Source organism: Rhinolophus sinicus, chromosome 12, assembly GCF_057876585.1.
Source record: "Rhinolophus sinicus isolate RSI-liver-muscle chromosome 12, RSI-T2T, whole genome shotgun sequence".
Classification (NCBI taxonomy): Eukaryota; Metazoa; Chordata; class Mammalia; order Chiroptera; family Rhinolophidae; genus Rhinolophus; species Rhinolophus sinicus.
Window position 1 is genome coordinate 52515601 of NC_142512.1, and position 21473 is coordinate 52537073.

The 21473-nt window shown below is 53.0% G+C and overlaps 1 protein-coding gene across 5 annotated transcripts; it reads left to right on the forward strand.

The window, feature by feature from the left end:
- Positions 1-3798: 3798 nt before the first annotated feature.
- CDR2L (cerebellar degeneration related protein 2 like) lies at positions 3799-19900 on the forward strand. Of its 5 annotated transcripts, none has more exons than XM_074319557.2 (6): positions 3799-4051; positions 6760-8091; positions 15039-15151; positions 15394-15542; positions 16096-16260; positions 17233-19900. In XM_074319557.2, the coding sequence occupies exons 2-6, from the start codon at positions 8013-8015 to the stop codon at positions 18122-18124; spliced, it is 1398 nt and encodes a 465-aa protein (XP_074175658.1). In that variant the 5' UTR covers positions 3799-4051; positions 6760-8012; the 3' UTR covers positions 18125-19900. The 5 variants fall into 5 exon arrangements, with proteins under 5 accessions (XP_074175658.1, XP_088658505.1, XP_088658504.1 ...); XM_088802379.1 differs by having other exon boundaries at positions 7106-8091; XM_088802378.1 differs by lacking the exon at positions 3799-4051 and having other exon boundaries at positions 4471-7235; positions 7313-8091.
- Positions 19901-21473: the final 1573 nt, after the last annotated feature.

The following is a 21473-nucleotide window of genomic DNA, read 5'->3' on the forward strand; positions in this document are numbered from 1 at the left end:
ATAACCATCCACTGGTGGTATTTGAAGACAAGAAATGAAGACAGAAAGCCGTGTAATTGTTACAGCAATTTCATTCATAATCACCCCAAATTGGAAATAACCCAAATGCCCATCATCTGGTGAATAAGCAGATTGTGGTTCATCGTTACACATGGACTAGTAGTCAGCAACAGAAAGGACCAAGCTGCTAACACGTGCAGGAACAATGTGGGTGGCCTCCCAAGCATTAGGCCAGACACAGATGGCAACTGTATTGTATCACCTGTATGACCTTCCAGAAAAGGCAAAACATTGGAATAGATAAATCATTGCCATAGGCTGGGAGCAGGGTAAGGGGATTGACTACCAAAGGCTATGAGGAAATTTGGAGGAGAGGATGGTGATGAAAACATTCTGTTTGACTGTGGTGGTGGTGGTGGTGGTGGTGGTGGTGGTGGTTCCAGGACTGTATGTTTCTCAGAATTCACATAACCATCTAAAAGGGGTACATTTTACTGTATATAAATTATACCTCAATAAACTTGACTTTAAAAGAACAGAAACTCAGAGCAGGTGCTAACTGGCCATTTTAAGGAAGTAATTGCGAGCTCTTTGGTCTTGTCCATCACTCAGAGCTGTTTCTGTGGTTTGCAACCAGGGACTTCAAGTGCCACCGATATATTACTGGTAACTCATGGACCTCACTTGTCCCATCAGTTTTCATGGGATAGATTCAAATGAGTCCATTTGTCCTCATCCAACCTCAGGGGGTCTTCTCCCATTCACTGGGCATCCTGCTTCTCAGAAAAATCTTAGTGTCCCTGTTCAGAACATTTTACAAGATCCCTGTGCACTCGTGCCCTCATAGCACGAGGGGGAAATGATCACATTGTCTTCAGGCATGTGACTGCTAACACATCTAAGTGGAAAAATACCCGTTTATCCCTACCATTTGTTTATCGTCTCTAAGTTAAACTTAACACCCACCCTAATTCCATCAGCGATCATGTTTTCGAAATGCTGTTGGTTATTTTTTAATGAGGCATATTGAAGTGTGTAGAGAGGAGACGGCTCAATAACTAGGATTTGCTTTAAAATATTGCAGCAAAGAAAACAAAGCAAAGAACAATGGAAGAGATGAAGCAAATGTGGCAGAATCTCTCTACTTTTGTGCACGTTTGAAAACTTTTATAGTGAAAAGTTTTGAGAAAAAAGACTGGATGTATACAGAAAAAAATATTAGTAGTAAAAGAGAGCTTTTGAAAGTTTAAAGAAATTACCATTATTAATTTGATGATTCCTTGGTAGGTTCTTAGCTAGGATTTCCCAGATGGAAAACATGCCCGGTCCTCCTTTTATACCCAACATAAAGGAAGAGTCACCATTCCATGGCTCTCACAGCCCTCCCTGGAGCCTTTGTTTTCTGAATGGAACCATCAATCACGCAACAAACATTGACTCAGCACCTACTAAGTGCCAGGTACCTTGCAATGTGCCAGGGCCTGAGCTGCAAAGATAAGTTCCCATGACCGAGAGAGAGGGAGACACACAGGGCAACAATACAAGTAATAGAGAGTATGGGGTCAAGAGTAGGAGTCTGTCCAGAACCCTGGTGGGAACAGGTGAGGAAAGACTCGACAGAAGGAGAGGTTTGAAGGATGACTCAGAGTATCAGTTAGGGTCCCAACAGGAAATGATGGAACACTCAGAGGAGTAAGCAAAGAGAGTTTAATCTAGAGGTGATTTACAAGGAGAGGGAAACCAACAAGGGCTGTGAAGCACTCTGGGGCCAGAAGCAGAGGGGAGCCTCGGCCATCCTTCAGCTTGAAGGGGCAAGGTGCAGAATGATTGCCAAAACCCAGAGGAAGAGAGCCCAGCTGTAGGAGAGGGCAGACAGGAGCGGTGGCCTCCCAGGGTCTGGAAGGTAGGGTGCTATTGGATAGATACTCCACCTTCACTCTTCTTCTGTCCCCTGATTTCCAACTAGTACTTCCCATCAGTGGACCCACAAACATCAAGAGAGCAAGGGACACAAGCTTGCAGCCCACAAAAGCTTCAGCCTCCAGGGCTTGAAGCAGATGGAGATGATGGAAAGAGATCTAAAAGGGCAAATGGAACATGTCCCACATCCAGGCAGTTGGAGCGAGCGGAAGGACAGCCCGGAAGTGTAGAGAGTGTGGTACGACTAGGGAATGGAAACACCTAGTTGGGGTGAAATGCAGAGTGACAAGAGATAAAGTTTGAGAAGCACACCAGGACCAGAGCATAAAGGACTGACTGCATCCATCCTGTTAAGGGGCTTTTACCTTATTCTATGAGCAACGAGGAGCCTTTGAAGCTATGTCTTAGCAAAGTCATTCTGGCTGCTGCAGGAAAGACGAAGTGACCTGAACACAGGGAATCCAGCTGGGTGACGAGGTGAGGGATGCTTAGGGTTGAACTGAGGCAATCACAAGTGGGATGTCTCGTCACCCCTATGTCCAATCCATCACCATATCCTGATGATGTTATTCCCCAAACATGTTCCCTGCATCCCCATCACCTAGCACCAGCCTAGCACACAGCAATTATTTATTGGATAAATGAGTGAAGATAACTCCGGAGGATCATGGAAGATGGAGTCACTTTGGTTGTCCACATCAGTCAGTAGGAACAACACATTTCACCAACAGTTTCTCAGATTCATTTTTCAGTACTTTTAGGAGCCTTTCGGGTGGGGCAGGTAGATCTGACCTGGGGTGGAGAAAGATGAAGGAAGGCCAAGGGATATGGTTCTACCACTGGTCTTTTGTTCATCCATTGTGTACCTACTATATGCCTGCCCTTAAGGAGCTCTCAGGCTGACGAGAGGCGGGTCTGGCACACTGTGCAGCAGGCATGCAAGATGCAGTGGGAGCCCATGCAGCTGGCAGTGACCAAATGTCTTCTCCACAGGTCTCTTACGCCCGTGGCTCTAGCCTTAACTGAAAGCCTCACCTGCCCCCTCGGCCCCCACCCCCACCAGGAAGGTAAGATTCCTGGACAGGCCTCCCTAGGAGCCCTGCCAGAAGAGGGGTAGTGATGGGCAAGGAATAGATCCTCCAGGTAAAAAAAGTTCTAATAATAATAATCCTAAAGGCAGTGACTAGTGCTCTCACGGCCCAGGCCCTGCTCTAAGCACTGTGCCTGTGTTAACTCGGAATCCCCCCAACAGCCCCATGAAGAGGTATGTATTGAAGAAGTAAGGGTGAGGGCTGGCCCGGTGGCTCAGGTGGTTGGAGCTCCATGCTCCTAACGCCGAAGACTGCCGGTTCGATTCCCACCTGGGCCAGTGGGCTCTCAACCACAAGGTTGCCTGCAACCAACAACGGCAACTGGACCTGGAGCTGAGCTGCGCCCTCCACAACTAAGACTGAAAGGACAACAACTTGACTTGGAAAAAGTCCTGGAAGTACACACTGTCCCCCAATAAAGTCCTGTTCCCCTTCCCTAATAAAATCTTAAAAAAAAAAAAGAAAAAAGAAGTAAGGGTGAGGCCACAGGGGGACACTCAGGTCACGCCTGTGCCCTGATGCTACCCTGGGAGGGTTTACACGGCAGGGATTCGAAGTGGACATATGGAAACACTTTCTGCCCACAGGGGCTGTGAGAATCTAAACTACTTCCAGGTTCAGAGCAGACACTTGTCTGGGCTTACATTCCGATGGTTTATAGGGGAAGGAGGGAGGGGATACCAGATGACCTCATTCATTCAAATGTATTGAGCGCCTTACCCTGCCAGGCGCTGATCTCAAACTGGTGGAAGGGACAGATGGGTGAGAACATTCAGTGCAATGTGTGTCCAGCGCTGGAAAGTCTGGGGATAGGGAGGCAGCTCGGCCTGCAGGAGTGGGGGTGCCCGAGGAAGGTGTCCTGGTGTTGCCTGATCCCTTGACCTGGACCCAAGATGCACAATGTGTGGGGTCTTTGGAAAACCCAAGGGTCCAGAGGCTCGGACCTGGGAATCCTGGCCCTCCCCAAGCGTGACTCGCGTGACTAGGAGCGGCCGGGACCCTCAACGTCAGCGCTGCCCGCGCAAGCGCCGTCATTTCCGGTAGGTTGGGTGGGGGGTGGGCTGTGTCGACTGTGCCAGCAGGCTGTCGTGTCACGTTCCCTAGCCCGCCCCCGTGGGGAGGGCGTTTGCATCTTCTCGTCGGGGCACCGACCTGCCCCAGGGGTCCGTATCTGTACCCTGGCGCCGCCTCCAGGATCTGGGTTTGCATTTCCGGGGAGCTCGGGTGGGAACTCGGGAAGTGCTCCTGGTCGCCGCAGTGGGAAAGCGACCCCAGGGGAATTAAAATGCCCAAGGTTTGGGGAACATCCAGTCTATCAGCGCCCCGTCTTGATGCCCCCGAAAAGAAACACCATTAAATAGGTCTGCCTGACACACAGAGGAAGCACCAGGCTCTGGGGGTTCCCTCGGTCAGGTTGTTTATATGTCCCCCCCCCCCCTCCCGGGGGCACAGGCTCACTACCCTCTACCCTGCTTAGAGGAAAAGGCCTGAAATGGATCCCAGGGTTTGTTGGCTGGTAGCTCAGGGAGACTGACTAATTTCCTTTTTCAAAAGCAGATCTGATTTTCCTCCTCATGGAATAATTTAGAAAATACTAGGCCTGCCCTGAAGGCACAGGGAGTTATCCCACTGAGTAAGGAGCCTGGGGTTGGAAGAACCAAATCAGGCAAAGGCCCAGCACAGGCCTAGTATACAGCAGGCACCCCATCCCTCAGCCAGTCACAGCTCTGTGGGTGGATGGCTACAGGAAAGGAGAGTATTTGGGTAGAGGCATGCTAGAGGTGTGGCCACTGTGGTGAAGGCTGAAGGCTGAGAGATGACCCAAGAGATGGATGTTCATCTACGTCATCACTGAAAAAACATCCTCAGCTCCAGGGAGTGGAGGTGACTCTTTAGGTTGGGGGCTGCCTTTCATTGTTCTGGCAAGAGGAGGGCCCTGTTGGCATCCTCACTGCCCAGGCCCTGGCCCTCATCCTCTGCCCCTGCTTTCCTCTGGGGACTTCCTATGCTCCCTAGGGACAGCCCTGGCTCCTGTAATTATATTTTCACAGAGCTGCAGAATGAAGAAATAAATGGGGAGGGGACCTTTGTGGGTTTGGGGTCCTGACCAGATCGTTCTAGACCTCAACACCCCACCCCCACCCCCAACCTGCTTGTCCCTTAGATTCATTTGATCCCCATCTCAATAAATGGCATCACCATCACCTAGTCACTGGATCCAGAAGTCTAAGGCATCACTCCAATTCTGCAGTCAATTCATCTGCACAAGTCAGTTCTATACTCAAAATATTTTTCATTTTGCTTCATCTTCTCTGCCTCCAACCTTGCTCATCCCACCATCACCTCCCTTCTAGACTATCATAGAAGCCTCAAAATTGAAAGCTTTTTATTGTTTCTTTGTCTACTTGGGAAACAAAAATCCCAACTCCTTCCCATGGCCCTAATTCCAATTTCGTCACTCCTCTAGCCACTCCACTTCAGCTATACTGAGCTTTGGTCAGTTCCTAATATAGGTCAAGCTCTTTCTGCCTTAGTGCCTTTGACCTTGCTGTCTCCCCAAGGCCAAACACCATCCTGATTAGATTCATTTTAGTCCGTTTTAGACTTTATATAAATGGAATCATGATCCCCAAAGATGTCCACATCCCAATCCCCAGAATCTTTGAATATGTTATATTGTATATGGCAAAAGGACTTTACAGACGTGATTAAGTATAGGACCTTGAGATGGAGAAATTATGCTGGGTTAACTGGGTGGACCCAGTGTAATCCCAAGGGTCTTTAAAAGTGGAGGAGGGAGGCAGAAGAGGTCAGAGTGATACAGTGTGAGAAGGACTCAACCTGCTGTTGGTGGCCTTGAAGATGGAAGAAGGGAGCCATGAGCTAAGGAATGTAGGCAACCTCTGGAAGGGGGAAGAGGCAAGGAAACAGACTTTCCCCTGGAGCCTCCAGAAGGAAGTCAGCCTTGCAGATACCTAGATTTCAGCCAATGAGACCGTGAGACTCCTAACCTATGTACAAAACTGTAAGATAATAAATTTGTGTTGTTTCAAGATGCTAAATTTGGGGCAATTTGTTACAGAAACAATAGGAAACTAATACAAGTATTTACTCTTTGTGTCTGGCATCTTTCACCCAACATTTTATTTGTCCTCTATAATAGTACATCGCATGAATACACCACATTTTATCCATCGACTATTGACGGACATTTGGCTTGCTTTCATTTTGGGCTAGTAGCAGTGCTGCTGTGAACATTTTTGTGTATGTCTTTCAGTTAACATGTCCATATTTCTGTTGCACATATATAGGAACAGAATTGCTGGGTTGATAGGGTATGCATATATAGTGAATTCTGTGATGCTTCCCCCAGACTCCCCTTCAGGACTGATGGACCTGTGCCCCGGCTGCTGGGAGGGTTGCTGGCTGACAGTCCTCCACTGTCAGCCCTCTCTAAAAGAGAGGAGATAAAATGAGCTCCTTTGTCCAAGGTCACACCCACTTCCCAGAGGCAGCTTGCATTCATTCAATGACTGGCTGATGTGTGTGTGTGTGTGTGTGTGTGTGTGTGTGTGTGTGTGTGTCTTGGGGGCATATATAAAGACCCTCTTCCCACTGCCACTTGGAATAACTTTGAAGGGTCACCCCAGATTCAGAGCTCTCCAGGAATCAAGGAAGGCTTTGTCAAGACCACATACCAACTCAGCTTTTGCCTCTTCCAACCCTGCTTCGTTCTCTTCCCCTACAGATTTTGATCCTTCTAAAGAAGTTGAACACCTTGTCACATGTTTATCAGGTCATTTCAGTCACTTGTGAAGTGCCTAGTCAATTCTTTTATACACTTTTCTACTGGACTGTCTTTCTTTTTCTTGTGGATTTGAGGGTGTTCTTTCTACATTCTGGACACAAGTCCTTTGTTGGATATATTTGCCACATATTTTCAGAGTTGGATACACTCAGGGTGCTTCAACAGTATCAGCACATGGTGGGTCCTAATAAAAATCATGAAGGATTGAGTCTGAAAACGCCTTTAAGGAAAGAATGGTTGACCAGGTGAAAGTGTGTTTGGTTTTAATGAATATAATTGGATACAGGATGTGGTTCCCAAGAAGAGGGAAAAAGGACCTTCAAGAGAAAGGCCCAGAATGCAGGTAACACACCCTCAAACTTCGCCACTCCTGTGCTGAGGTTTCTGGCCACCGGCATTTAAATAGCTTCTAAAAGGTAATCGTAAATGAATAGTCAAATAATCATTCATTCAAAGTGCCTGTGGAAGATATCAATAGACTAGCCTATTCTAGGCACTGAAGAGCCAGCTGTGAACGAGACAAGATCTTTGATTTCAGAGAAACACAACAGGTAAACAAAAGAAAATAATTTCCACACACTGAGCCCTAAACTGAAAGAGCCCAGCGTGGAGGGACGTGGGGTGGGGGCGTTGATCCAGCGGCAGCCAGACCAAAGCACCAGGGAGATCCCGCCCTCGGCCCCGCCTCTATCTTTGCATACGTCTTCTGATTGGTCGCCGGCGGCCAGCCCCACCCCACGGAGCGGGTGGCTGGAAGAGCGCAGGGTGGACCCAGCCGAGATGCAGCCGCGGCTCCGGGTGTCTCTCGGCCGGGTGGGGGCAGCGCGGGCCGCAGCCGGGCAGGGGGCGCCCGCCGCGGCAGCCGCGCGCTCCTAGTGCCTTAGGCCGGCCGGCCGGCCCCGACCCTCCTTGCCGCGGTCCCGCCCGCCTTCCCCTCCCCTCCACCCTTTGTGCCGCCGCCGCTCCGTGTCCCGGGCTTCGTAGGACCCCGGCCGGACCAGACCGCGGCGGCGCTCCAGCCCCGTGTGGGCGCCGTGTCACCGGCCGATGGCGAAGGGGCGCAGCGCGAGCCGGGGTTCTGTAGCCGGAGTCCGCGACGCAGGAGACCCGGCCCACCTCCGCCGCATTGTCCCGGGCCCCGCGCCCCGGCCCTGAGCCGCGCCGCCGCAGCGCCCGCCCGCAGCCCACGGGCCATGCGGAGGGCAGCCGGGATGGAGGACTTCTCCGCAGAGGAAGAGGAGCCTTGGTACGACCAGCAGGACCTGGAGCAGGGTGAGCACGGCGGAGGGGGGCGGGAAAGCGGGGTGCGCCCTGCGACCCTGTCCGCTTCTCCATTGTTGGGCGGTATCACCCCCGGGAGGGTTGGGCTGGACCCCGCGCGCCGGACTCCGAGGGGTGATGCGTGTGGAGAATGGGGACGTGGAGGGAAGGGGCGCTGCCCAGGAGACCCAGACCGGACCCGCAGAGACCTGCAAAAGTCGGGGGAACGGACTTCCTTCTCCCCCGAAGTACAGGGGCACACTTCACCCAGCTTGCCCACCCCAACTTAGAGGCAGGAACTGCCCAGGGGCCCCTGGTATTGTTGGGGGGCCTGAGTCCTGGCTGGAAGTCTTTGGAGGCTGGGAGGTCGCTCCTTGGTTATGTTTTGCTGGGAGGGGTGGGGTGTGTGTGTGGTGGGGAGGAGTTATCCCCTAAAATCCTGCAACACCCTTCCCTGCCAGGATTCCTGAGCTCTAAGACTCCCAGAAAGTTTCCCCAACTCCTTTTCCCTTAACCAGGGAGGGGATGGGGGTGCAGGACCCTGTCGGGGGAGAAAGGGAGACTTGGAGTCTCCAATCTGTCTTCCTGAGGGAGGAGTCCCCTGGCCCTTCCCCTCCTGGCCCCCTCCCTAATGGCTCATGGTCTGGAGGGGGTCCGATTTGGGAATTCTGAGCAAGGGCCCAGATGAGGTCCTGCGTAAAGAGGCAGCCACGTCCCCCTTCTATCTGAAGGCAGAGAAAGTGACTAGAAGGGGGTTAGAAGCTGGTGATGAGGTGGCTGAAGTGACATCACTCCGAGTAGGGGGCGGGCTGTTAGGACAGGAAAGAGACGGAGGCCTTAGAGGGTGAGGGCCAAGGCCTGCTGGAGCCGAGTCAAGTCCACCCTCTCCTCCCCGAGAACGCCGCATTCTTGGATGGTCACAGCTGGAGGGGCAAGCAAACATGTCCAAGAGAAGTGACCCCAGTCCCCCAGCAAGCCTGGGTGTGGACACACTCCTGCTCTGGGGCTCCATCCCCAGGGCCCCCTCGACTGCTGGCCTTGCCTTCATGGGAGGCATCTACCCTGATCCTGGAGCCTTTGTTCCTGGCCCTGACCCACATCCCCACATGACCAGATTTGCTGGTAGATGACGCTCTGTCTGTCCTTGTGCTCAGGAATGTGGGGTAATCAGAGCCTCTGGAGGACTAGTGTGGAACCGGGTGTGTTGGGCTGCACCCTGCCATACTCCCTCTGGAGTCTATGGTCAGCCTCCCTGCCTGGAGTGAGAGGCCCAATACTGGCTTCAACAGCCCCTCCCCCACACTGGGCACTCCCCAAATTTTGCATCCCACAAACATCTGTCAGGCTGTACTTAAGTGTCAGACACTATCCTGGGAGCTGGGAATAGTCCCAGCCCTGGCCCACTAGGTGGCCCTGGGCAGGTGGAGGTGGGCCTGTAATTAAGTCTGGGTGGTAGGATGCAGTGAGAGGGCTTCATGGAAGTGGTGGGCCTAGAAAGAAAGATTGGAAACTGAGTGCCTGGGAAGATGGCCTCCTGGGAGGCAGCTGCTGATATTGTTGCTGTCTCATTTCATTCCCGCATCCTTAACTCTGAAAGTGTCTGGCACTGTTCCCAGCCCAGATGTGGAAGGAAGGAGCCAGGGAGTAGGGGTGGGAGTTGTGCTGCTTCCAGAGAGGGAGAAGTGTCGAAATTCCCACTGAGCTGGGCCACCCTGCTCCGGGCCAGGACGAGGGGTGGGCCCAGCTGGCCCCCTTCTCTGACCTTGCTGGTCTGCAGTAGTCGGCTTCCCCTCCTACCCCAGTAGTAGCCAGAGCCCAGGAACAAGGAAGGAAACCAAAAATGAGACAGTCCCAAAAGAAACTGGAGCTTTTGACCAAACACCAAATGTCTGCTGCCATGGGCGAGTGTTGTGCTAAGCCTGGGGATGAGCTCGCTGCTCTCAGGGGACTCCACATTCCAGCAGAGGAAGCAGAAAGGGGATCAAACAACTGTGATAGAGCTACAGGGGTTCTGTAGCAAGCAGAGACTAGAGAGCATTCTGCTGTGAGACTCAGAAAGGTTTATGCAAACGTACCTCTGAGCTGCTGGGTGAATAGGTGCTCCCTGGGTACAGGAAGGCATGCAGACATTCTAGAAGATTACTGGAATGTAGGAGTTATCTAGAGTGCTGGGGAAGGGTGGGGGTTGGAGGAAGTCCCACCCAGCACAGGTACTGAAGCACTACCCCTGCATGGAGAGATGGATGATGAGGTGAGCGAGGGCCAAAGGCCAAGCACAACGGGGGGATCAGGCACCTGTTGTGTCCCCCTTCCCTACACCCAATCCCCAAATTTCTCTCCTGCCCAGCTGCTCCCTAGTTGCCTCTGAGTGGCTCAGGAAGTGGTTTGCCCAGCCAACCTAGTGTCCCTTCCACGTCTGTTTCCTCTGCCCCTAGGGCCGGCCCTGAGTTCACTTTCAGAGGCTTGGCCACTGAGATCCTGTTTGACTTTGATGCTGTTCTGTTCTAATAGAAGGGGGGGGGGGGGTTTGAGACAAACAAGGTCCTCGATTCTCACTGTGTTCCCTCTGCCCACTGCTACAGCACTTGTAAAAATAGAAGAAGCCATCAATTATTAAACACTGGCATTCTCTCTCTGCCGCCTCCCTCCCCACCTTGGACCAGGCTTGGTGAGTCCTGTGGGTACCTCTTTCCAGGCTGAGACATGGCTGCTGAGTCACAGATTTCAAGTCCTGGCCACCTGACCTTGAATCTCAGCCTTGGCCAAGAGCTCCACGTGGCAAGGGGAGGGAGGTGACTGGATCCCAATTCTGTGGATGCAGAGTTCCTGACATTCATGCCCTACAGGCTGTGAGCAGGTCCCCCACCGCCCTGCCAGGTGGTAGATGCCCCCCACCCCTTTATCTTTGTCTCTTCTTCCCTGTGCCTGTCCCGTCCCTTTCCCATCTCTCTGCTCTGGAGTCTATAGCACCCACCAGACCCCAACCAGTGAGGGGCAGTGGGATTTCAGCATTCCTTTTCAAAGACATCCCCTTGGCTCCAGACCATTCCCTCTCAGGCTTCTGGGGCATTGTTCCTGAGCAGCACCTCAGTAAAACTGCTGAAGTCCACTGCAAGAGACCCCAGAAAATCCTAGGGTCCAGGCGAGGAAGGACTTATTACCCTCCCCAGCTTGGTCCTGTGTGACCATTAACCTGCCTGGGACAGGCTGTTTATTTCTCTGGCTTCTACTTCCAGCTTAGCCAGCTCACCCATTCTCCCACTGCCAGGCCTCCCTCCGGCTCTGCTCTATGGGGAGCTGCACCCTCCCTGGAGCCCTCAGTTAGCTGGTATCCTTTCCCCAACACTTGGCCCCACTCTGTCCTTGGCTGTGCAGCTTCTAGACTTTTCTCGTGACCCCTCCTGGCAGCTCTGACCGGCTTCGCTTGCATTGTAATCTGGCTTCTCTGAGACAGTCCCAGAGAGTCTCGCCTACCCCAAACAGCTTCTATTGTGTTCCCTTCTTCCCCATTCCTGAATCGCTGTGCGTTGCAGGTCACAGTCACTGCCTTTGTAGGGCGATGTCCCTGCTTTTGCAGTGTGACTTGCAGCTACCCCAGCCTGCCGGCAGTAGGAATACACACAGCTCAGACGTTCACCTGGGAGGAAGAGCAAAAAGTTCATGACCATTCCTCACTCCACCTCTGAGCCTGTGGCCTTGGACTCTAGGCTAAGCTGCAGTCAATCTATGCAGGCCACCCACAGAGCCTGTCCCCTGATGCCAGTACAGAAGGTGACATCCATAGCAATGTCCTCTTCACAGACCACCTGACAGTTCCCAAGGTAGAAAACACTGATGATGTGGCCCTCTGTTTATCATTCTCATCTGTACATGAATTATTTGATCGTGTTTGGGGAGGAGCTGAATGCTCACCATCCCGTTACAGAGAAGGAAGATGGTGTGGCTCCCTCATCAGAACTAGGGGTGGTCTTGCTGGGTGCCCGAATTTCCGCCAAGCACTCAGCATAACACAGGGTGGCAGTGCCACGGCCTAATAGCAGACTCCACACCTTATAGACACCGCCCCTTCTAGTTACTAATCTCATACCACACGCGCCTCATTCCCCCGGTGTGTTTGTGTCAGGTAACTGGTTTTTCTTGGCTTCCTCATCATCAGAAAGTTATTGCTTAAGGTTAAAGGTTCTTATCTGTGATTTATGTGTCTCTCAATAGTATTTTGTTTGATGGCTGAGGTAGGAGTTTGGGAAAGCTCCCGTCTGTCCAGGCTGTTACTGCAGCCTTGCTCTAGGATAGCAGCTTTGGACTTCTCTACCAGTGAACTCCTCCGGGTGACTTCTGGGCACAGGACCCCCCTCCAAGTGTAGTTCCAGCCTGCAGGCTGCACTCTGGCTGCTTCAAAACCTCACGTCTCTGCATGGGAGCAGACTCCAGGTTTGTTCCTCCTGATGGATGGCTTGGCCTTTGGTCCAGGCCTGGTGGCTGGTCAGGGCCCTCAGGCTTTCATAAGGGGATGTCAGTCCTACCCGCTGGCCGGAAGAATGCCCGAGGCTCTGCTCTCAAATGCCCGCCGGGAGTCACTATTCTCTGGGAGCCATCCAGTGCCAAGCAAGCGGCTCAGCTGAAACAACTGTATTTATGAAACGTGCCAGGAGGAAGTATAGAAACTATCCATCCTCTAGAGGTCTGAAAAGGGAAAGTGGTACCGAGCTCAGGCCCGGGACCGCATCATGGCGGCCCTAGCAGAGCTGCCTTTACGCCTCTTAGTCTGGATTTACCCCATCAGTCTCGATTGAGGGCCTCGTCGTGGCCAAAGGACCCAAGCTTTCCTGGACAGCATTTTGGCAGAATGAAGCAAATAGGCCTGTACTTTGCCCCCAGAATTCTGGTTCTAGGAAAGTATCTTCTACCCTCAGGAAATAGGTGTTGATTTGCACAAAGATTTTTGTGATCCCAATTACAGTTTCATTTTTAAGAGAGAAAAAAAACTTGAAAGCGCCCTAAAAGTCCAACGATCAGGACTATTTAGGGACCTGTATACAAAAGAAAGTTCACATCCACTAAAAACGATCCTGTCGGTCCACATTGGCAAAGAAAGCTATCTGTGCCCTATTATTAAATGAAAAAAGCAGATACAGAAAAATGTGACTCTATTTACAGAAAATTGTATCCACAGCTGTTTTAAGCACAGAATGCTGTTTAGAAGGACTTCACCCACATGTGGACAGCCCCTTTCTCTAGATGGTGTTTTCTTTCTTCTGCCCCATCTCTCCCCCCTTTTCCATACTCCACACACAGACTGGAAGTTTAATTACTTACAAATGGCACTGTTCCTTCCTAACCGTTTGGGGCCATGTTTATTTGTTTATTCCCAGTTTCAGATCTAAGAATATCTATGAGGTACATTTTCAAATAATTTTTTATCACTGTTTTTTAACCTCTCTGTACTGTTTGATTTGTTACATCAAATGCTCCGTAACACAAACCTTAAAGCTCTTTTAAACAGCAAACAGCCTTGTGAACTGACTAATAACCTCTTGCTGCCTGCCACCAGTCCTGGTCTCTGAATTAAGCTGCCTACATCTTTTTTTCTTTAACTGCTTTATTGAGCTATAATTCATTCCTTTAAAGTGCACAACAACTCAACAGTCTTTAGTAGATTCACAGAGTTGTGCAATCATCACCACAATCAATTTTAGAACATTTTCATCACTCTGCCTAACTCTTTTTAGAAATTAAGGGAGTCCTACGTTTATATGTAAATACATCTATATAAGTAACAGAAATATGATTCCCTTTGTTTCTAAAAAGAGATAGGCATGTACCAAGGAGAATATCCACCCCCACATGTCTAGGTAACCCCATACAACTCCAGCCCTGATAGAGTTTTGAGGGATTCCAGCACCTGCCACTTCCTTCTATCCCCTCCCTATCACACAGCCCCGGTCCCCTCCCAGCCTCTCTAACAGGTATTCATGCACCTTGGACTGGGATGGGGAGAGGAGGTTCCAGTCCTACAGGGTTCAAGAATCAGGGCTGCTGGAGGGAAGAAGATGGTTTTGCTGCCCAGGGAAAGGCAGTTTCGGAGAGGGGTGTGTGTCACTAGCACCAAATGCTACTGGACTGGGGCAAGGAGACCTGAATTCTGCTTTCAACACGGCCGTAACGCAGCTGATGACCTTGGGCAAGTCATTCTTCCCATTCTTCCCTCCCTGGCCTGTCATCCATAGAATAAGGAGGTTGGGCCCACGAGCTCTAAAGCCTCATCCAGTGCTAATACTCAGCAAGCCCTGCTGCCCCCGGCGCCTCTCAGTGAGTTCCTGGTCACCCAAACCCAACCTCAAGGCTGCTCATTGTCTGAGCCTCCCGCTGTCCCGGAAGTGAACTCTCCCTTACCTAGCATTCAGGGCACTTTGTCCCTATGTCTTATAACATTCCCCTCATTCTTTTAAAAAAAGATTTATGCACCTGCTTTGTGCCAAGTACTGTTCTAGGTCCTGGGGATATCAGTGAACGAAACAGGCAAAACCTACCCTGTAAGCTTACAATTAGTCAGGGGAGACAAACAAGATAAATGAGCAAGTTGTTTGATTAGTTAGATGGTGATTCACACCAAGGAGAGAAAACTAAGCAGAGGGAGTGCAGGGCGGGGGAGGGTGTGATTTTGAATCAATGGTTGGGGGAAGGCCTCCTGGAAAGGGTGACATTTAAGCACAGCCTTGAAGGGGGAGAAGGATGAGCCCTGGGAGTGTCTGGGGAGAGGACATTCCAGGCAGAAGGGACAGCCAGTGCAAAGGCTTAGCTCCCGGCTTACATTCCCTCCCAGGCCTGGAGGTTCCCCACGGGCAGCCCCTGTGCCCTGCTCATCTCAGGGTCCCTGAGGCGCAGTTCAGAATGAATGCTCAGAACATGAATGGGGGTCCTCTGGCTTCTTTCTCACATGACTCTTTTTTCTCCTCTAGACTTGCACTTGGCTGCGGAGCTGGGAAAGACGCTTCTGGAGAGAAACAAGGAGCTGGAGGAGTCTCTACAGCAGATGTACGCCACCAATGAGGAGCAAGTGCAGGAGATCGAGGTGAGGGGCCACGGGCCCTGCACACGCTCCCACACCCATCCAGGGCCCCTGGCCCAACGAACAGCCTTGTGCAGTTTACAACCTGCACAACTATCCCAGGCAGCCCTATTGCACCACTGTCTTTACCCCTTAGTCTGCTTCAGATTAATTCCCCAAAGCTAACCTGTTCCTAGAAGTGGGAGGAGGGTCCAGGCAGAGACATTTTCCCCAACCCTGTTCTGAAAGCTTCCTCACCCCCACAGTACCTGACCAAGCAGCTGGACACGCTGCGGCACGTAAATGAGCAGCATGCCAAAGTGTACGAGCAGCTGGACTTGACAGCCCGAGACCTGGAGCTGACCAACCAGAAGCTAGTGCTGGAGAGTAAGGCTGCCCAGCAGAAGATCCATGGGTGAGGGCAGGGTGGAGGGCAGGGGGAGGAGGGCGGGCGAGGGAGAGGCCCGCGGCTGGGTGTGCACATGGGTGGAACTCCTGCTCCTTCTCCCAGAAGCCCAGGCCTGGGAACCTGGGATGGTAGGGCATTTGCCCTCCTTGATTTGGAGTGGTTTAACATTCGGGCCACAGCCCTTTAAGCACCAACTCCGCACCAGGCTCTGTTTAGGCATCGGCGATATAGTGATGGGGCTACAAAGACACTGCCCGCCCTTTGGGAGCTCACAGACTGGGAGGGAAGGCAGGCAGGTAAATATTTTATTGTGATGCAGGGTGATAAGTGATAGAGGGTTTTACAAGGAATGGAGGTGGCACAGAGGAGAGATGGTTAATTCAGCCTCGGAGGCATGGGGGAGGGGTGGGTACTTGGCGTTCCCTGTCTGACCTCAGCACCAGGCAGCATGGCTCAAGGTTGCCCATCTGTCCCCAACCTCAGCCCTCCAGGGCTACAGAGAGGAGGGCTGGCTCGTCCCCTTAAAGTCTTTCCCATGCATGTCCCCCACCCCACCCAGGCTGACAGAGACCATTGAGCACCTGCAGGCCCAGGTAGAGGAGCTGCAGGCCCAGGTGGAGCAGCTTCGGGGCCTGGAACAGCTGCGTGTGCGCCGGGAGAAGCGGGAACGAAGACGCACCATCCACACCTTCCCGTGCCTCAAGGAGCTGTGCACCAGTGCCCGGTAGGTGAGGGTGCCACTCGTGGGCGGAGCAGCCTGGACCCTGGATGGTGTCTCTGAGTGCCCAGGGCTGCCAGCCAGGGAAGGAAGGAGAGGGTGGGCACCAGGCAGCAGGTGGAAACAAGAGAGTCGGTACCTTGTCAAGGTTGTCAGAGGCTGGTCCTGTTGCTAACAATAGCCGCTGGCATTTTCTGAGCACCACCGTGTGCCCACTCTGCCTAGTGACTTAATCATAGTGATACCATGAGGTGTGTTTTATCATCCCGACCACTCAGATGAGGAAATTAAAGCTCAGAGGTTCTGTGTCTTGTTCGAGGTCACCTGTTTAGTAAGCAGAACTCTAACCCAGGAGGGGTAACCACTCTACCTTTCAGTTCCTGTTGCACCTTCTTAATGGGGAGACTTGTCAATGTAAGAGTACATGTGGTATATTTAATGGGTGTTTCAATAAGAGTCTCGGCAAGAGACAGACAGTGCCTTGCACAGAGTAATTGAGGAGCGATTAATAAAGAGGTGTGGACAAGGTGTAGGAAAACGGGTGGGGAAGGACACTGCAGGGCCTCAGGGTTGCAGTAGTGAGGAGCTATTACCATCCCTAGGCCCAGAGGGGCCAGGGGAGGGGAGGTTACTGGAACTAGAGGGCATGAAGTGCTGCCTGGCCCACACTGACCAGGGAAGGGGCCTGAGGAAGACATTCCCAGCACCTGGGTCAGCTGCCACCCTCCGACCTCCTGCCAGTGCTTCCCATTGGCTGAGCTCAGGAGTGAACCAGGAAGCCTGGCTGAAGCAGTTCTCTGAGGTCAGCCTCCCAGGGCAGAGGGCAGAGGGGAAAGAGCTGAGAGTAGATCCAGAGGGGCAAACGGAATATCCGGTCCAGTGGACTAGAAAGACCTAAGTGTCTAGGACGGGGCTGCTGGGGCTTGGCCATGACCACGACCTGCCCATCTGACCTCCTCTCCCGACACTGTCACCCAGGTGCGAGGATGCCTTCCGCCTGCACAGTTCCTCCCTGGAGCTGGGCCCCAGGCCCCTGGAGCAGGAGAATGAGCGGCTGCAGACCTTGGTGGGAGTGCTGCGTTCCCACGTGAGCCAGGAGCGGCAGCGCAAGGAACGGGCAGAGCGTGAGTTTGCAGCTGTGCTCCAGGAGTACTCGGAGCTGGAGCAGCAGCTGTGCGAGATGGAGGGCTGCCGCCTGCGCGTACAGGAGCTGGAGGCCGAGCTGCTGGAGCTGCAGCAGATGAAGCAGGCGAAGACCTACCTGCTGGGCCGGGAGGACCACCTGGCCGAGGCCCTGCTGGCGCCGCTCACCCAGGCCCCTGAGGCCGATGACCCTCAGCCAGGCAGCGGGGACGACTTGGGCACCCACGATGGCATCTCCTCCCCGGCCACCTCCCCGAGCCACGCCGTACGCAAGAGCTGCAGTGACACGGCGCTCAATGCCATTGTGGCCAAAGACCCAGCCAGCCGGCACGCGGGCAACCTCACGCTGCACGCCAACAGCGTGCGCAAGCGGGGCATGTCCATCCTGCGGGAGGTGGACGAGCAGTACCACGCGCTGCTCGAGAAGTACGAGGAACTGCTAAGCAAGTGCCGGCAGCACCGCGCCGGGGTGCGACATGCTGGCGTGCAGACCTCGCGGCCCATCTCCCGGGACAGCTCGTGGAGGGACCTGCGCGGGGGCGAGGAGGGCCAAGGGGAGGCCAGAGCTGGTGAGAAGAGCCTGAGCCAGCACGTGGAGGCGGTGGACAAGCGGCTGGAGCAGAGCCAGCCTGAGTACAAGGCGCTTTTCAAGGAGATCTTCTCCAGGATTCAGAAGACCAAGGCCGATATCAACGCCACCAAGGTCAAGACCCACAGCAGCAAGTGACCCTTTTCCCGCCTGCAGCCACCCCCAGGCTCAGGCCACGGGTCCCTGATGCCTAGGCTGTGCAGCCCCTGGTGAGTGAGGAAGCCTGTTAGCAGCAATGTATGCCGGGAGGGGCGGCTCTCGGACCCAGGGAGCGTGTGGGAGGACTCAGCTTGTTCCCTGCCCATGTGGGAGAAGGTCAACACATCGGGCCTCCCAGGACCCTCCACCATCCTGTGTCAGCCCAAAGGCGCAGCTGAGTTTCAAAGCCAAACGTCCCCACTCCCCTGGGGAGTCCCAGATCCCCCAGCTTCTGACCCTGGGCCTTGTTCTCAGATTTGTAGCCAGGCTTCTGAAAGCCATTCTGGACCAGCTGGCTTTTTTTTTCCCAAAGGTTTTTGTTTGTTTGTTTGTTTGTTTTTGAGAGATTTGAAATGCAAGGTCTCCCTGACCCCTTGCCAACAACTGGAAACACTTGAAAGGGGACCCCCAGAGCCACCTGTTGCAGGTTCTGGGGGTCTCCTGGACCACCCACTGCTTTTCCCCAGCTGTGACTCTCTGTCATTCCCTTAGCACCAGCTGTCCCACCCCCAGGGTCCTCACCAGGTCAGAGGTGGCTCCTGCCATGCAAAGCAGGAAACCTCAGCCAGGCCTCGAGTGCCCCCCACTCCAGCCCTGGTGAGGGTGGGCTTCTCTCCAGAGACCCTCCGCCCACTGCAGTTCTGTAGCCAATCAGAAGAGGGGAACAGGGAGCCCCTTGGCAGCCATACACAAGTGGTACAGCCTGTTTCCCTCTGAACCAGCCTCCTCCGGGTCCAACTCCACAAATGCCTTCTGGGCATTAAGCCTTCCTTCCAGGGGCCTGGGCAGTGAGGAGCCCCCCATCTTTGCACGCTGCCTGCGACTCACCAAGTTTGGCCTCTGCCTGTCCCCACCTCAGGGACCATGATGTCTCACTCACTCCCATGCCCCCCACAGGCCGACCCCCTGCAGGTCATGCCTGCCGCCCCCAGAATGTCCCAGGCATGCGCCATGAGACTGTGATCCCAGCATCCATTCTTGCCCTCCTTCACCGGGGACAGCCCAAGACTCTCTCCCTACACTGAACAGTATTGAAATGGGACCGGAATGGGCATCATGTTTCCTTCCTCCCATAAAATGCCTGCTCTTAACCTCCCGCCTTTGTGGGGGGCTCTTGAGGACCCAGCTGGGTCCGGGGTTTAATCTTTTGTTAAGTCTTCAGGAAGTCCAACTTCAACTAAGAGATGCCAAGGTCCTCAGCTTGCCCTGAACAATTCTTCAGGGCTTCCAGTTCCTGCCGCCCATCCTGAGACCCAAGAAATAAATCGGAGGAGCCATATAGCCCGGTGGAAGGCAATGGCCCTGGCCTCTGTGCTGGGAGCCCAGTGGGGAACCTTCATGCCTTATTTGTTTCTAAGGGGTAAAGGGGTTTTCTTAACAAGCATGCCCGACCTCCCCGGAGGTGCCACCCTACTCTCCGGGCGGCACTGTGATGAGAGCTGTCGGCTGGTCCTTCCATCCGGTCCTTCCGTCTGCACATCTTGGAATCTTTTGTCCTTTGGAGCTGGGTAGCTCCCAGCCCTCCTTGTGTCTCTGTCATCTAGGGTGGAGGGGATGGGGTGGGACGGGGTGGGGTAAGGGCTCCTGCCTGTTTGCTCCCCAGTTATGTAGCAGCCGACCAGCATCACCTTTGAAGTATATGAGAGAAATATATTTACAAATGCTTTATTCTCTTCTTTAATAAAAGACGTACCAGTATTCTAAAAGCAGAAATGACCCCAGAGCCATGGTCCAGTCTCTGTGTCTTACTCAGCCACCTCCCATCACACAGCTGTGGGTACGGGGCCGTCCTGAGCCTCACTGCCTGTCCATTGGCGGCCTGTCACCTCTAAATAGTAGGTCTGGGAAGTTGCCCTGCATACTGAGTGCCTGCCGTGCTGGTCATGTCACCTTGCAGGGTGCCCCATGCTGGTGGACTATCCTTGTGTATGGATTTTGCAATTCCCTCCCTCCAAACTACATGTGCCAACAGATGACTTCAGAAGCTGAAGAAAATGCTCCTCAATCCCTGGAGATCAGTTTGTTGCTACCTCCTCCACTCCTTTTCCGACAGAAAATACAGCCAGCTCTGTAGATCCCAGTCCCACGTGGCAAAGCTTCCAAAGTCTCCCCTGGGAGGTGGGCCCAGGGACCTCCCCCCAACCCCCTTCTCCCATGTTCCTGAAGGAGCCAGAAGCAACTTCCCTTGGACCCAGGAGGTGAGCACAGTGTGGTGGGAACCCAGAGCTGGACCCCACATTGGTGGTGTCTATGCTTTTTACCTCAACTGAACTGCGAGGGGATTTTACATGCACTGCACACAAGTGGCTGTCCCATCTTGTTATGACCTGTGTGTCCAGTGGGATAGAGAACACGTGGGTGTGACACCCAGAGCAGTCACACCTCAGGAGCAAAGGAAATTGTGGCCCGTATCCAGCCACCTTTCTCTCTTGCCTTTTGAATCACCCTCTGGATATATTTTTTCCTGCCTTCTTCCTTCCTGCATCACTTTGTCTTTACTCCCCTGCCTCTCCCCCCGCCCCCTTCTTCCCCATCCCAAGATCCCTCTGTGGTAAGGGGAATTGGTCCCTCCTCCCACTGCCCCAGCAAACAGACCTGCCTCTGCCCTCCCTGCAAACCCTGAGCGGAAAGCCTGGGGTGCTTTCAGGGAACTATGCAGAGAAGTGGTGGTGGTGAAGGAAGCCACTTGCAGGTAGGAGGGGGCAGCTTTGCCCACTCATGCCGGGGGCTTGCTCTGTGCTGCCTGTCCAGCCCCTCAGGGGAGAAGGAAAGAAGATCTGGAGAGCTAGACTGCAGAGTAAAACAGATAAAAGTCATCTGTTCTCGGAAAATAAAAGGAATTTCCTGCAAGGAACCTGCACACATTTAGAATCCCTTAGTAGCAGCTAACTTTTGTTGCCTGCTGACAGGCAGCTACAAAATCTCCATTTTACTAATGGGGACCCTGAGGCTTAGAGGTTAAGTTTGTAATTCAAAGTCACATAGAAATAGTTTAACCCAGGCTTGACCCAATTCCACTATGCAATACTGCACATTCCCTAGCTCCACATAATGTTGAGTTTTAAGAGTCAGTCTTGTCCAGGGTGCTTCAGAAAAGAAAGGAAAATCCTGTGGACCCCCTACATAGAAGTGGTACCCTAATTCACAGTCCATAGAGAAGGGCTGGTGCCTGTAAGCTACCAGGAAACGCTTGGTGGTTCTTTACATTTTCTTCTCGTTTCCTCTCTCCCCTGTGAATGTCCCCTTCCTGAAACACCATCTCAGCCTATGGAGGACCAAGGAGGGGAAG